At 42.7% G+C, this 15,831-nt stretch overlaps 1 protein-coding gene across 1 annotated transcript in view; it reads right to left on the minus strand.

Moving 5' to 3' along the window:
- The window catches only part of cux2b (cut-like homeobox 2b), a 98,088-nt gene that overhangs the window by 19,371 nt on the left and 62,886 nt on the right, over window positions 1-15,831 (minus strand). Inside the window, exons 4-5 of the mRNA XM_030738439.1 lie at window positions 9,676-9,754; window positions 159-299 (exon numbers count right to left, since the gene is read on the minus strand). Of these exons, the coding sequence (XP_030594299.1) occupies window positions 159-299; window positions 9,676-9,754 (220 nt within the window). The remainder of the gene's footprint in view (window positions 1-158; window positions 300-9,675; window positions 9,755-15,831) is intronic.

Here is a 15,831-nt window from a genome sequence, read left to right on the forward strand (position 1 = left end):
CAGTTCATTTTTGTTTAACATTGTTGCTTTTACACACTTCCTCAGATCTTCTATTATATTTTAAGACCGGGTGCATTTTAATGAAGCTTTGCATACCCACAGACATGTACTGTAGCAGCCACCTGTGTGCTGCCTAATGTAGAGGACTTGAGCCCAACCTGTCTTTTCAAGGCACTCCAGGTGTTTCTTCCAGTGCCCACTGATCTCCCGTACCAGGGCCTCGCTGTCTGGGGTTGAACTCTGAAGCTGCTGCAGCCTTTCCTCCAGGGAATGTGAGGCCTCCAGCACAGGAGCTGGATCTATGGAAACACGCGCAAACAAATCTGTGCCAAAAGAACAACTGAGATTCACATGATATCCATACACTTCTACTTTTCAAAAAAAGCAAAATAGCTGTTTAACTGTGTGCACTGTCTGTGAAGCACATTACAGAGTTTTCTGCATCGCAGTTTCAACAGAAGCAGGCTATTCCGCTGAGACTTGTTTCCAAAGAGTGACTCTTAGACTTTCCCCACTCAGCCGCCTTTGAAAATTTCACAGCCTGGACCTAATGACACAAGTGCTGTTCCGACCCTTCACATGTTCAAAAATCTAATCTAATGAGTCCTCTCACATGCTGATGAATGGCAAAGAAGACAAAAAAAGATTACAATGAATATGTGACGGAGACTTAAGTCCCAAATATACACCTAGGCAAAGTGTAGAAAAACTCTGCTCCTGAAAAGGAGGTTAAAAAAAAAAGCGGGATTCTTTAGCACAACAGAGGAGCTGTTTTGCAATGCATGCGCGGCAGCACCAGGCCCATGGGGCCAACTAGGAGGCTGTTTCTCAGCTAACAAGTCTCCTCTGTATCATTTGATCATTTAAATTATTATGCCAGGAATTCTCAGGAGGCAGCTCGGCACTCCACATCACAGGGCTGTTTTTAATCTTCCCCTTCCCTTTTTTCCCCTCCCGAAAAGTTCAACAGCTCAGAGAGAGAGAGCTGCTCCTGTTGTGTACCTGCCTGCTGAACACCAAAGGAGGTGACTTCTAGTGCCAAAGCACAGAGAAGGAAGCTCAGGGGAGCTCCTTGACAAGGAGGGGGGGGAGGCAAGAGCCACGCGCACACATTCACACTCACCCACACACACACACCGCAGCCCTTCAAAACTCTAAAAGAGGAGGAAAATCGCTGCTTTGCTGCACAAACTTTTCTCCCACAGCTTTCATCCACTCATCTTAGACTTCTGTGTGGAACCCAATTGGATCCCTTCTTCAGTATGGGCACTGACTGAAGTGACTTTTCATAAGAAGTTGGAGCCACAGACGTTTAAACTTTGCCAGATGCCACCGAGAGAATGCAAACTCTAAACCAGCAGGCCACGAAATAATAAATGCTCATCAAAGAGCCAAAAACTTTTGCAACGTGCAATTTGTTGAAATCCTGCTCGTACATTGCAACTCGCCATATCTGCATTTTCATCAGACAAACATTTTGGGCCATTTAATTGATTGAGCTATTTTTCCCAGGACCGTTTACAGTCAAACATTGTCTGCATTCATTGTTACACCAACTGTAGAGATATTGCATCAGTCACGAGGGACATCACTATTAAGAGCACAGCTCTTCTAAGACAAACAGGATGACTTAAAGCACTGCTATTCCATCGACCCACTGTCACAGAAATCACTTTATCAGCCTCTTTCCCATATATCCTTTCAACTTTTAATGATCAAAGGACAGAGATTATAGTAAGGGATCTTTCACGCATGGACAAGCCAGGATTATCAATCAGTGGCAGGGGAGTAAAGTAAAGTCAAATTTAAAGTGAAGGGATATAACTTAAGTCTGTATACAAAATTAACCCCCATCAAAGTAGAGCAGAGAGGATATTCTCCGAGGGGCCAGGATCTACAGTTACTCAAGGAGAGTCCAGAAAGACTGCAGTTAACTTTGGAAAACAGAGCTACTAATTGATGTAACTACTAAGAAGCGCTGGAGGTTCTTCTTAGAGCAGCTCTGGTGTTAAATCCACCATAAAAAAAAAAAAAACTGGAATTGGAAAGGAATTCAACATTAACCTTAAAGTTCACATTCTTGCCAATCAAGAAATATAATGCAGCTGATGAGGCATTATGTACGTTGTGTGAGTCACACCAGAGTCTGCCCAAATAAATGGTTCCATTTTTAATTCATCCCTTATCTTAATTATGGATGATTGGATGTGTGCTCTCAGGTCATGGTAAGTGATTGGGCAACAGCGGGTCGTTTCAGCTAATAAATCACAAGACATTTAATGCATCATTTTCTCTGGTTAATATAGGTCCAGATCTGCAACCACTGAAATCACAGCCACTGAACGGGGTGATATTTTTTCTCTTCTGAATGAAGGAGTGCTTACGATATGTCTGCCTGTCTGACTTCTTGTGTTTCTTGTTTGAATCAACTTCTTATTAGCAATACAAAGTATATTAATGAGATCTCAGAAATGAAGGAAAAAAAAAAGAGTATTATAAATGTCATTATATACATGAAAACAGGGAGAATGTGTTAAGCTTGAGCAGTGACTTCCAGGTATCAAAAACTGCAGTTCCTCAAATGACCACTTGAGGTCAGTTCCAAAAGTGAGTCAATCCACATAGTTAAATCACATGTTAAAATGCCCAACTTTGCAGGTAAATTATACACGGGGACTGGCTGCTACATAAAATTGTTTTGGTGTTTAGAGCCAAGTTTGTTTGGGTTTTTTTTTTTTAACTCACTTCTATAAATATTAAGGTTAAAAGGCCAATCCGAGTGAAAGGTGGCAGCTGCTAGTCATCTGCCTGGCATCACCTGATGTCACTGAATTTCACTTTCAACTATGTTTGTGCTATTAATGCCTTTTGGAGCATTTTTAGATGCATTCAACATTTTATGCAACTAACACTGGCTTGCTATGGCGTTAACTGCATTATTAGGCAGTTTTGTGTTACTCAACAAAAATGACTAGGTATATATCCATGTATAGGTATCCACCCATAAAGACTATGAATGCATTTTGCAGAGCCAGTGTTAGCTGATAACACTGAACTCCACCACCTCGTCCACATGTAGTCATTTCTGGCTAAAAAAAAAAAAAATCCTCCTATATCCCCCTTTGGTTCACAAACCCAAGGCAGATTTTACAGTGGGTACAACCATCTTTTTTATTCAGTCTGTGGTTAAGACCATACTTTAAAATTAGGCATTATTAACTATAAATACCCATCCATCCATCCACCCATCTTCTTAATCACTTATTCAGGGTCACAGGAGGAGGGGAAGCTGGTGCCTATCTCAGCTGTCATAGGGTGGGAGGCCAGGAACCCCCTGAACAGGTCACCAGTCTACTGCAGAGCTTAGCTATACAAATTTAAAAAAAAAAAGAAAAAAAAAGCATAATGGCTTAACATAAAACACTGTACTATACTGATGTTGCCACATTATTGATGATGCCAAATATTGTTTGTCTTAACTTTCTGTATCCATGAGTAAGTCGGCACTAATCATTAACTGTATATGAGGAAACTGGGAGTAGACAAGATGCATGCGGGTGCTGGAGGTTTTCATTCTGGATGTGTGTGCATCCTTAATTAGAAATTACAATGTAATTAATACCAACATAAAAGAAGGCCAAACTACATAAACAATACCCATTTGATTAATGTAACCCTAACTGATGTTCAACAAAGGTTAGCGTGACTTTTGAAAGTTTTCATACCACCTCGCTTGCTGTGTTGATATTGAGTTTCATCACTTTAGCTGAGTGATAATGAGGTTACCACCCTGTAGCTGCTTGCTTGTGGTCACTGCACTGCTGTTTCTGTGCTATTACACATCTCAAAGCAGTTACTCTATCTGGGTGAGCCTGCAGTCCAGGGTGAGCAGGAGCCAAAGCCTGGCTCAGCGGATGTCGCGTGGCACCGGGGGAGGAGGGCGCACAGGTTCAGGCTGTGTGTCTAGGTGAGTGGGGGTGGACGAGTGCGGCGTGCGCCAAGACAAGCAGGTGTGTCGGGGCGGTCCGTCTTGGCCCTGTCAGCGATACACCATCATTAGGCGGTGTGGGCGCAGTAGGGTGCACCATTATGTCTCCCTGGGCCCTGTGTAATTACGCTCTGACATAATTAACCCAGCAAGCCCATTAGCCAAGCATTGGCTGGCTGAAGAGAGAAGGGGAAAAAAAAAAACGCTATAATTATTTGTTGTGCGCATGTTAATGAGGCCAGCTGTGTTCCCATCATACAACACGAACAAATTAATTTACAAGGCTGTGCTCCAAGGTTTTTTCTTTTCATTCAAAACAGTCTTGTTTTTTTTCCTCTGAGTGGACTTCAAGGTCCATAAACATGCTCTGGTGCTGCTGCAACAAACAGTAAGACTGCTGTAATATTGTTGTCAAGGATTAAAACTAGGTTGACAGAACACTAAAGCTTCACTTTCACCTTCACAGACAATGTAAAGTGACATGAGATGTATCAAATAAAAATGGTGCCTCTCTTCTGCTACCAGTCAAGGATTAGTTTTGATTAGAAGAAACACAAACCACTTGCAACAAAATTCAGAAGCATAGCTTCTTGCTTTTGTGGCGTATTTTAAACCAACGAGCATTTGATATTCAGATAGCAAACCCAAGTCTCACTTTACCCTTGATGTGGCAGGAGTGAGAAAATGCTAAAATAAAAAAGATAGAAGGTGGAATGAAAAAATATGATTGTGGGAAGCGGCGGCTTTGTGTGCACGAACAAAACAAAGCTGAAAGAGAAACTTTTTAACCTGTTCTTTTTCATTGCCATTCTACGTCTTTGTTTGACAGACTGAAGGACGAAGAAGGAATGACATCAATACCGAGACATTTTAAAGCTCAGAACAAAGACCGGGGCTTTGGAACAAAGAGTAGAGCTAGACAGCATTTAAAATTAACACGAGATGCTGCAATGGAAAAAAAAGAAAAAAAAAAAAAAAAAAAAGAAGTGCCAATAACATCCAAACCAAACTTCACTGGAAATGTGACAATGATAAAACCACCTACCTTCCAGTCTTTTTTATTAGACTTGTAAGACAAATCACAATGACTTAACCTCATCAAATATACTCGCCTATTGCCTTTAAATTTTTTTGAAACATTTGCTTACATCTCTCAGGTACACACACACACATTCCTACACACACAGACACACAGCTGCCGTCTTTTAAGAGCACACTCTCCTGGTCCCTCTGGGGTCTCCTACTCCACAGGGATCAGTTGGAGAGGCCCCAGCTCTTTTATGAACATAATGCATTATTAAGCACCTCAAACATCTCCTGGGCCTTTGTTTATTACTGCTCTTATTAATCACTTGTGCATAATCTCGTCCCGCCCAGAGAGCTTTCATTTTCCATCAGCTTTTATATGCCCTTATTTTCCAACACGACTGCCACAAATGCACAAGGCACTTCTCCTTTGCTCTCCTCCTGACTGCAGGTACTCAGCTGCACAATTATAATAAAGCCAGCTCACTGTGCCTTGCAGGCCTCTCTTGCTCGTGCTTGCATTTGTATACGGGAGGTTGAAGAAGGACAACTATTCTTTATGCATCTGAATAACTCAGAATTACTAAGGTCAGTGCGCCGTGCTCAGATAATCTCATAGCCGAGGGAAACATCTGATGTGAATATGCGAGGCATTTACAAGCGTCTCCTAACACAAGATGACATGTGCCTTAATGTGGCAAAAAGCTGCTTGTACTTGTGCTCTCTTCTGCAGTACTCGTGGTCACCACTAGCAAGCACTGTTGTCATAACATTTCCAGATAAATAGACACACATCAGACACGCTGTAGGCCCAACACACACACACACACACACACACACACACTTAGAGGGGTGTATTCAGATCAGAATCTTCAGAAAGTCTCAGTGAGCTCCCTGCTCAGATAAAAGGAGATGTGTTCTAAAGGAGTGGGGGAGCGGGGTGGATCCTGAGGGATGAGTGTGTGAACTGCGAGGAGGAGAGGAAGAGCAAACACCTGGAGCGTCAGTCTCAGGGCTACGCCCCTGGCGACAGGGCCTCCTTGCTCTCACAGAGGTGGCAACAAACGCAGACGTTCAAACGCCACTCGAACACACACGCACGCGCACATACACTCGCACACTCCAGGAGAGAAAGAGGAAGAAAAAGACAGAGACGGAGTCGGGAGCATCTCTGGGAAACCGATGAATTCGGGCAGAAGCTGCCACTGTTTTTCAGCATTCAGTGATCAGGAGGTGTTTATGTGCGCTGATCAAAACCATGTGGAGGTGATATAAACATTGTTAGGGAAACACTGTTAACAGACCTCTTTCAAGCCCCAGACTGGGTAGGAGTTACACTGCACAGCATGGGGAGATGTCACAGGCAAATCAAAATATAGAACACTAATGAAACACTCCAGTGGATTGACATCTCGGCTTAGGGGCCTCATGAAAGGAGACGAAAAAAATCACTTCAATCACTTGCATCAAGAAGTTATTTCTGCACTGAGTTTACTGTTGCAATGTGAACGGGAGCATTAACAAACAGCAGCATTATCGCGCTGAAATCTCACAACTGTAATGGATATGCTTTCTGGATCCAATAGTGGGCACGGCAAAGTGAATAACTGATATGTGACTAGATGTTAATGATATCCATATACAACAGGTCACTTATTGAGCCTCTGCCACGTGGGGCCCCTCCCCCTCCTTTCCTTGTTCGCTGCTTGCATTCATTAACTCTGCCGTCGGCCTGCTCCGATTGGACCACAGCCTTAGTGTCGGCGCACACCGAGCGTGCACACAGACACACACTGAGGGAGAGGCACTTTCAAATAAAATAATAGGAGGTGAAAAAACGTCCTGCAATGAATAGTAATAACTGCATTAAGATTAACGAGCACAGCGTGTAAAGAATAATTGCATCTGTCAAAAGATTAAAAATACATGAGCTGTAGCATTTGTTGGGGGAATGGTGGGAAAGCTCACTGTTGTGTTGAGGGGCAGAGAGAAATGAAGTGGGGCCACAGCCAAATGACTGTCCTCCGGTGTACCTGGAGTCATCCATTCTAGCGAGGGGTGGGTGGGTGGGGGGGGTGGGGGGGTGACCTTGGACACCAGCAGCAAGATGTACAGTGACAAACATGCACAGGATACTGTAGGCCCTTCTCGCAGATGGCACTGGAAGGGCCCAAAACATAAGCACGCAGTGCTCTGCCTGTGGTTTGGCTGCTGATATCAAACTACACTATGCGAGTAGGCAACCACAGAGTGAGACATTCCAGCACAACGACATGGAGACCCCGGCCATATCAGAACACGATAATGTAATATTTTTTGAGTGACAAGTTGTGCAAAAATTATCTGAGAGAGGTTCAAAGTAAGTCGTTTAATTCTCCTTTAAAAAGCTTGTGTATTCAGAGAAAGTGCAGCTTTGGTTATAGCAACAATTTACAGATGTCCCCTAATTGTGTCACATGTTACTGAGGACAGCTATGTGATTGTGCCTGTTCTATCCCCAGAATGGATAGACTATGAGTTGCAACCTCATCCAAATAACTTTTAGAGCTTAATTTTAAACTGAAAGTTATAATTTGGCCTTGTCACTTATGCATGACTGTTAAACGTAGGGGTAAGAAGCCTGGAAATCCATTAATGTCCATTTAAACAATATTCTGCTTTCTATAAATGCATTAGATACTCAATATTTAATGTGGTTACACTGAAAACACTGCTTAAAGTAAAGAAACAGATTTAATAATCTAAACTTATTATTCAAAAAATGCGCTTACAGTATTTTGAATTTCTGTAGCATATTCTTGCTTGTTTGAGTTAAAAGTGATTATTTTTGATTAACCTGAACTATTTAGTACATCTGCACTTGTCCATTAATACTGAGGTTGCAGCAGCAAGGTTTGGACAGAAGCTATTAAAGACGCTCTGCTACACTGACTCACTTTACATTTGTTCCACTAATCTCACACTATAGTTGCTTAGATGCATATTAGAAGGACAAAGCTGTGACACCATGAGTGCAGTGGGTAGCAGGGTCATTGACTATCACCGCAGTAGCGCAGACAGGATTATGTAGTCATGTAGTGTAGTAATTTTTCTGTCTGCTTTTTTGGGTTTGCATTGTACTGCAATTTTGTCGTTGTATGAAACCACCTTTGCTAGACTGCGTAATAAAAAGCAATATTGAACTAATGTAAGTATCTCAGAGTTATCATTAAAGTGTTATTACAGTTTTTATTGAGTAGTTATTACACTGTTAAATCATGCTCCCTTGGAGTTATAAGCAATGACTGCCTCATGGTACTTCAGCCAACTCCCTGACCTTTGCCGAGTGCTGAGAGTGAAAACAACTCGCTTCGCTCTGTATGAGTCGCAGTGCTACAGTGAAACAGACTCCCTTTGTAAATGTAAGGTCAAATGGAGGTAGGAGGCTGGCTGCGCTACGTCACCTGATGTAACCTGATGCAGGAATGTCTACTCCTGTATATTCGATATAATGACCACACCAGTGTGAATAAATACACTGCATATAAAAGAGACGTTACCCTGCAAACAAATGCTTTTTCTTAACAGCTGATGTTGGGTGACAGTGGCCTTTGTTTTTTTTTTTGTTTTTTTTATTTTACAGTCTTTATTCTTGAACATAACATAACTCTTAGTTGACTCTATTTACTACTTGAGAGAGTTTTGTGACAATATATCTCACACGACCCTCCTGGGTTTGAATTAAGGCCTTGATATAAAAGGTATAGGTCAGAAAATCAAACTGAATACATCTTCAAAGAAAGCTATCTTTTTATCAAGGAAATAACTCCATTCAAAGTGTGTGAGAGTGTATGTGTATGTGTGTGTGGGGGTGTATGTGTGTGGGGGTGTGTATGTGTGTGGTGGTGCAATATCAAGCAGGGGACTTCAAGGAAAAATGGAGACCTTTAAAAGTCAGTTGCCGCCGTCGCTATTTCTCTGACGCAGACTTTTATCTTGTATTCATTGAATCTGTAAACAGCATTCTCTACTCCTGCCACAAGTGTTTCTCTGATCTAGACTGAGATTGGGCTGCGTTTTGCTGCCGTCTCCTGCAACAAAGAGCAATACAGTACATGTGCCCTGTGTGGCATTGAAATAACAACTAAATAAACACGCAATATGTCTTTCCTCTGCTCTAAGTTACCGTCTTTCCCCCCTTTTCCCCCATTGGCCTCATCAGGCCTGCGTTCCGCACAGAGCCAGACTTCAGTTGGGATTTTAATTGGCCCTCCACAATCAACAGCAGAGCTCCTCAAGGATGTGTTCGCTCCTCAGCCAGGCTACACTCAAGGACCAGTGCTGGGTTTTGAAGTGGCCTCACGCAGAGTTTTGGAAACCACTCTGAGAGCGCAGACTTTGAAAAACAGATAAGAGCCACAGGCTATAGGGTTTTATGCATCTTATATCATATACTGTTCCACCATATCTATCTATGGCAAGAAAATTACTTTTTGCTTCACATATACATGATATGTCTCTCTGTGAACACTTAGAAGGCTGGTCCAGTGATAGGGAATTGATCTCTGGGGAGTGATCTTCGAAGGGAGAGAGATAATTCTAGGAGTAACACCGGTGTTTATGTTGCTGCTGCTGCTGTTGTTTGTGAAGATGCACATCTCAGGTCTTAGTGGGAGACTCACCTGGGGCCTCGATAAGCTGTTTGTAGATTCCCAGGAACGCAGACTCTGCCTCCTTACTGCGCTTGTTCAGAGCAACCACCTGCAGGGGAGAAGATGCCATTAAGGAAAACATGGACTGATACAATCCTGGCACACGTCTAACTCACAATGCACAGAATATTTGCGCTGCAGGCGTTAAATTGATGCTTTTACACAGAGCAGAAAGCATGCAAAAATCTCCTATTGCTCACAATAAATGAACGGTAACAAGAGCAAAGGTCAGCCTCACAGCATCCAGCCAATAAATCAAACATTTCTGCTTGTCTTTTATTTGTGCACACCAGAAAAATGCTGTGTGGCTTCTACTGTACATAGGCGGTGACAACTAGAGAAACAAGGCAGAAACTATAACCATATCTTTCTCGTTTAACTGCCAAGACATTACATGTTGCGAGGTGACATTTGGCCTGTTAAATGTAGGTGCCGGTGTTTGCGAGGAGACTTGCCAGTGGCCTCCATCACCAGCAGCACTCAGCACCTGCTATCCTTGGCACTGCGGGTGATGCAAACCAATTAACGATTCATTAGGAGGGACAAAGAAAGCGAATTAGCCACCACCTGGCCCCATGGAGAGGGCACCTGCACTAGTGGGTATGTGGGTTACCCTGCTCCCAGCTCCCGCTAAGACCTCAGGCCTGTTTTTGTAAGTCAGAATCTGCCTCTCGATGTCCTCTGCAACAGTAGATCAGATCAGGCTTCTTCAAATGGCCTCTCACTCAAAGAGCAGACAGAATTCAAATTATTGTCATCTATTGTCTGTCATTTCTGTCACTGTTGATTACAGACTCTGTCGGATCAGCTCAATGGACTGCACAACAGTGGGTCAAGTGTGTAGTATAGCAGAGCCGGGGCCCCTCCTCATCGGTACAGCTGCACTTGAAAAAACATTCATTTTGCAAAGGCAGAAAACACTTATGAGAATGGTGGCAATGTGTTGGGGGCGGTTTAGTGGGGTTATAAATAAGGTGTGTGGAAAACAGCGAGGGACGGAGAGCCTTTGATTTACTGGAAATGGCTGGTGTCTTCCCCAGGGAGGCATAACGACAGCATCATGTTTAAAGAAATATCATAAAGATCAGGCAAATCCCCCCATCACTCCCACTTGGAGCAGCTCAGAGGAGTTCATGGAAAATGGAAAAGGCTGGAGCCCAATCAATACAGATGCAATAGTCTGCCGCTCTCAGTCAGCTGCCTGCTACACTATGCTGTTGTGTTTCACTCAGCTCTACCCATATTTAACCCTCCCCACCACTCTCCATTTGCCCCACCACACCATCCCAGCACTTCTGTCCCTTTAGAACATGACATTAATGTTGGCGTGTTGGTGCACAAACAGTGAAAATGTGTGAAGCACAATGGCACCATAAATATTGCTCCAGCTTTATCTTTTGGTTATGAGTACATCAGCAACTGAGCTGCTTCAGCTGAGGCAGGTTTTATTCCCAATGACGAGGAACTGTTTTCATGTTTGCTTGGTGAGGCGGAGCAGTTTGGTGACCCAGAGCTTGTTTTTGAGCCAGCAGCTACAAGGAGTCCTCTCCATTCTTGAGTGTGACAATGAGCAAACCAAAACCACCACTTTGTGACACCAAGACAAACTATCACCAACCTGAACTTACACCTCATCTACATGGCCACTACAGCAGGGTGGCTGATTCCACAGCTAGTCATCAACTTTTCACTGACAGTCTGCTGGCTGGCCTGCCTTCCTCAAAGCATATACATCAAATGAGGCTCCCAACTGCATATGTAAAAAGCCTGAGCTCCTTGTGAAAGCACCAGCCAGGGCTCCATCTTCCAGGGTCTGCTGGTCCTCCATTATCCTTTAATGAGAACACAGAGATTACCTTCACAATCACACCATTAACCTGCCTACAGACGCTAGCAAAGACATCAATCACATGCCTGTCTGATGCAGTCTCACGTTAGTGCCCGCTCTGTGTGACCCCCCCCCCCCAAAAAAAAATCAGCCTTTCCTATCAAAGCACTTTGAGGTGTCGTGCATAATATGAGCTGATCAAAGAGTCATCCTCAGTATCATGGTAATCCACCTCCAGCCAAGCACGTGGGATTTTCAACCCACAAGTCTAGCCGATATGAGCAGATGTGAGCAGATGGGGCCGATGTACAGAGACCAGCATTTATGATACCCCTGGGACAACAAGTACCTCAGCCAATCAATGATGACATCACAGAGAGTCCATTCAAGCTTTGGTCTGCCACTACAGTGTTATTATGTTGACTACTCTATGATGACACTAAAACATCTAATTAGGGCCTGAGCACAAACTGTGCGAAGGCCCTATTGTTTTTGCTCTGTTTATTGCTTCTTGGATTTGCATTGTTCCACCATGGAAACATTAGCTTGCACAGGTGAGCCAGTGAACTATTACCAAAAAAAAAAAAAAAAAAACCTGCTGAAGAGCATCCCTAACTCCAGAACAGTGACAGACAAAGCAGTATTATGGACAATTTGCTATGTTTAAGAGTACAATAGGAGATTTTAGACTCTAAAATATTAGCTGTATCACCAACATCAATATTAGAGCTAAATTCTGCTAGTACCCTTTAAATACCCAAATGATTTTCAACTTAAATATACTGTCATAAAAAGAAATAAACCCTCTGTCAGTTCTAAGATTGTAAATATCATGACATAATAAAAAATGATTTAGTCCTTATCAGATCTTACAACTATTTAAATACAATCTCACATGAACAACAACACAACATAACATGTCACTATTTATTGAACAAAACATAAATCAAAATGCAGAAGCAGGTGAAAAACTAAGTACACCCTATTATTCAATAGCTTGTAGAAGCACCTTTAGCAGCAATAATTTGAAAAAAAAATTTTTCTGGTTGATTTTGTCAGTACTGAAATGCTGTGGTGAATTTAAGCCAGGTTTAAGTCTGGATGTTGACTGGGCCATTGCAACGCCTTGATTCTTTTCTTTTTCCTTTTGCTGTTGTGTTTGGGATCATTGTCCTGTTAAATGACCCAATTTCAACCAAGCTTGAGCGGTCAGACTGAGGGCCTCACATCTGGCTCTAGAATACATACACAGAGGAGTTCATGGTCAACTCAGTGACTGCAAGGTGTCCAGGTCCTGGCTGCAAAACAAGTCCAAATCTGGTGTTTGTGCTGATATGCTGTGTTTGGTTTTCACTGTGCATCATGGCCAAACATCTCCACTTTGGCCTGGTCTGTCCTAAGGGTATTTTCCCAGAAGTCTTATGGTTTATTCAGATCCAGCTTTGCAAACCTGCTGCCATGTTCTTCTTAGAAAGAAGAGGCTTTTTCTTGGCAAGTGACTCCATAGTGTAGTGATTTATATATTTGCAAGTGAAAAGTAAAAAATCCCTGGTTCGATGCTGGGACAAGACAAATCCTTTGGGGGCTGGGTCAGGAAGGGTATACGGCATAGAAATTTAGCAAATATGTATGGAGCTTCCCTCTGTGGTGGCTTAAGAGAGTTGCTGAAAATAGCTGCTATGGCTACCAAGCTCCAATTGTTCGGCCTTATTCAAATTTTCCTGTCATCAACTTTAACATGCTAACTGAGGCCTGTAGGGTGTGAGATGTAGCTCTTATGTAGCTCTTGCAGTTTCTCTGAGCATTGTACGGTCTAATCTTGGAGTGAATCTGCTGGGATGTCTACTCTGTGGAAGATTGCCTTCGGTCTTGACTGTTTTCCACTTGTGAATAATCTTTCTCACTGTGCTCAGGACTTCAAATTGTTTGGAAATAGCCTTATAGCCCTTCCCAGACTGATAGACACTCACAGCTGCTTATTTAAGCTGACGTCTTTCCTCCTTGGCATTGTGTTGACACACACACCTGAATGCTGCTTTTATAATATCGTAATATTAGCAAAGCTGTAGCAGCAGAGTGAAGATGTAAAAAAAAAAAAAAAAAGTACATCTGAAAACCTTCACATTGGTCTTAAATACTGCATGGCCTGTTTTTTTCTTCTTCATCTTCCTTTTTTTTTTTTTTTTTTTTTTTATCTAAGGCAGTTGTTCCAGGCATATCGTTGGTCTCAGGACAACAACCACTTGCCAAAATCAGGAAGTGCATTGTACGAAGAGGTGCAACTCAAGGTAGGACTACAACTACCAAATCACTTCTCCTCTTTTGGCTGTGTGATGTGGCTCTTGCCCTCGGTTTGGCTCACATTTCTTTCTTTGTTTTCACCCATTTCATGATTAAGGATATGGCTACCAAGGGAATGGGCTTGGCCGCAGGTTGATTTTCCAAACAGGAATAAAGCCTGGGGCAGAGCAGCAAAAGAGAGACAAAGGAAACCTGTTAACGCTCCTCCATAACTCTTCACGCAGCAGCGGAGTGGGCAGAGCACAGCCACTGGGACAAGGCTGCTGGGAAATACTTACTGATAAGCCTCGGAGAATACTTACAGTGCCCACTAGTGAGTGTCTATGTGTGTATGTGAGAAATAGCTAGCATGTGCTGGAGAGAGAGAAATAAATAAAGGAGAACAAGTCAAGAATGAAGTGGAGGAGGCAGAGTGAAGGGCTACTGAGCGATGTAGAGAGAGAGACAGAGAGACAACAGAAAAGAGAGGTTCCCATAAAGAGCGCAATTAGCAATTATGCAGTCATCAATTACAATTATCACAACTGGTGATTATGCAATTATCACACTAAATCATCGTTTCCCCCCTCTGCCTTACCAGTTTGCCACCCCCTGTGATTTGGTTGTTTGAGGATGGGTTGTGATGATGCAGGTGATTAGAGTGTGCGACAATGACGGGGGTGTTGGGCGGGTGTCAATGCTGAGAGTGTGCAAATAAATGTGTGAACGCTTGGAGCATGTCTGCATATGCATCTGTGCCTCTGTGTAGGCACTGTGTGATTTCATTCTCTCCGTGTTAGCGTGCGTGTGTATTCATGGATGCACTGCCTCCATCTCAAGGTGAATGTAGTCGGTGCTGGGGGTGGTTTGGGGACAGAAAATGTATGGTTCCACAGTCCCTGAGGCCTCTAAATTACCTGTCATCTTCCCCATGATGCAAAGGTCAGCGCACAATCATAGGGAGTCCATCCTACTGTGCTGCTCACTGAGCGCCAGTCCAGCCCACAGGCTGACAGGATGTCACAACAACCCCGGTCCCGCTCCATGCTTATTAGAACAAAACAGTGGGAAGCCCACTACCACCTCAGCACCACTTGTCACCAGACTTTCCAGAAGAATCTGCTGGATATTTGACAAATATTTGGTCCTTGCAGTTGATACATGAGAAAATAAGGCAAAATATGATCAATATTGTTCTTTCTTGAGATCCATTTCTATTAGTAAAATACTTCCAACATCAGCTCTCACTTGTTCATGCATATTCAGTATACAAACCCCACTGTTTGTTGGACTTTTGTTGCTAAACATTGGTCTTAGGAAACTGACTTTTCCCAGTTTGCAGGTAATACTATTTTAGGCGTGCACTTGCTGACTACCAATCTGGAAATAAGATGACATTTACCCATGGCTGTGGCTGATGATTATCTGTTCTATGTATACTGGTTATAGAGATGCACAGCGGTGCATCCCGATAAACAACATTAATTCTGTCTTGTCCGGAGTAAAATTACTTTGATAATCTAATAGATGCTTCAAAATCAACATTTCTTTGTTTCCCTGGCATAAATAAATAACCAAAAAGAGGTAAACAAAAAAAATATTGGTATCATCTATCAGCCAAATTGCTATTTCAAATAATCGGTGCCAGCCTGGATTTCATAGCCAGTAGGTCCTTAGTTTTAGAACATCCCTTTACTTCATCTAAAAATCTTTTTTTAAAAACTCAGAATATTTCTAAATGTAAAGCCTTTAACATCTGCAAAACGATTCAGTATCTCACTCAGTACTTTCCATCTGAATATTAAGCAGCCCTTAAATAAAGGTCAAAAGAGTTAAAATAATCTAATTTCAGGATGACTGAAGAAGAGTCAGAGAGAGAAGAGATACATTCCAGCGACTGACTGGCCACAGGAATGCTGCTGCAAAGCACAAAATAAATTTGTATAAACAAATTTCAGGGAGAAACCTGCAATCCCTCAGTTACCTGCTTTCAGTTTCTTTTATGTGATCTGTATGTT

The sequence above is a fragment of the Archocentrus centrarchus genome, chromosome 9 (assembly GCF_007364275.1).
Source record: "Archocentrus centrarchus isolate MPI-CPG fArcCen1 chromosome 9, fArcCen1, whole genome shotgun sequence".
NCBI classification, from domain to species: domain Eukaryota; kingdom Metazoa; phylum Chordata; class Actinopteri; order Cichliformes; family Cichlidae; genus Archocentrus; species Archocentrus centrarchus.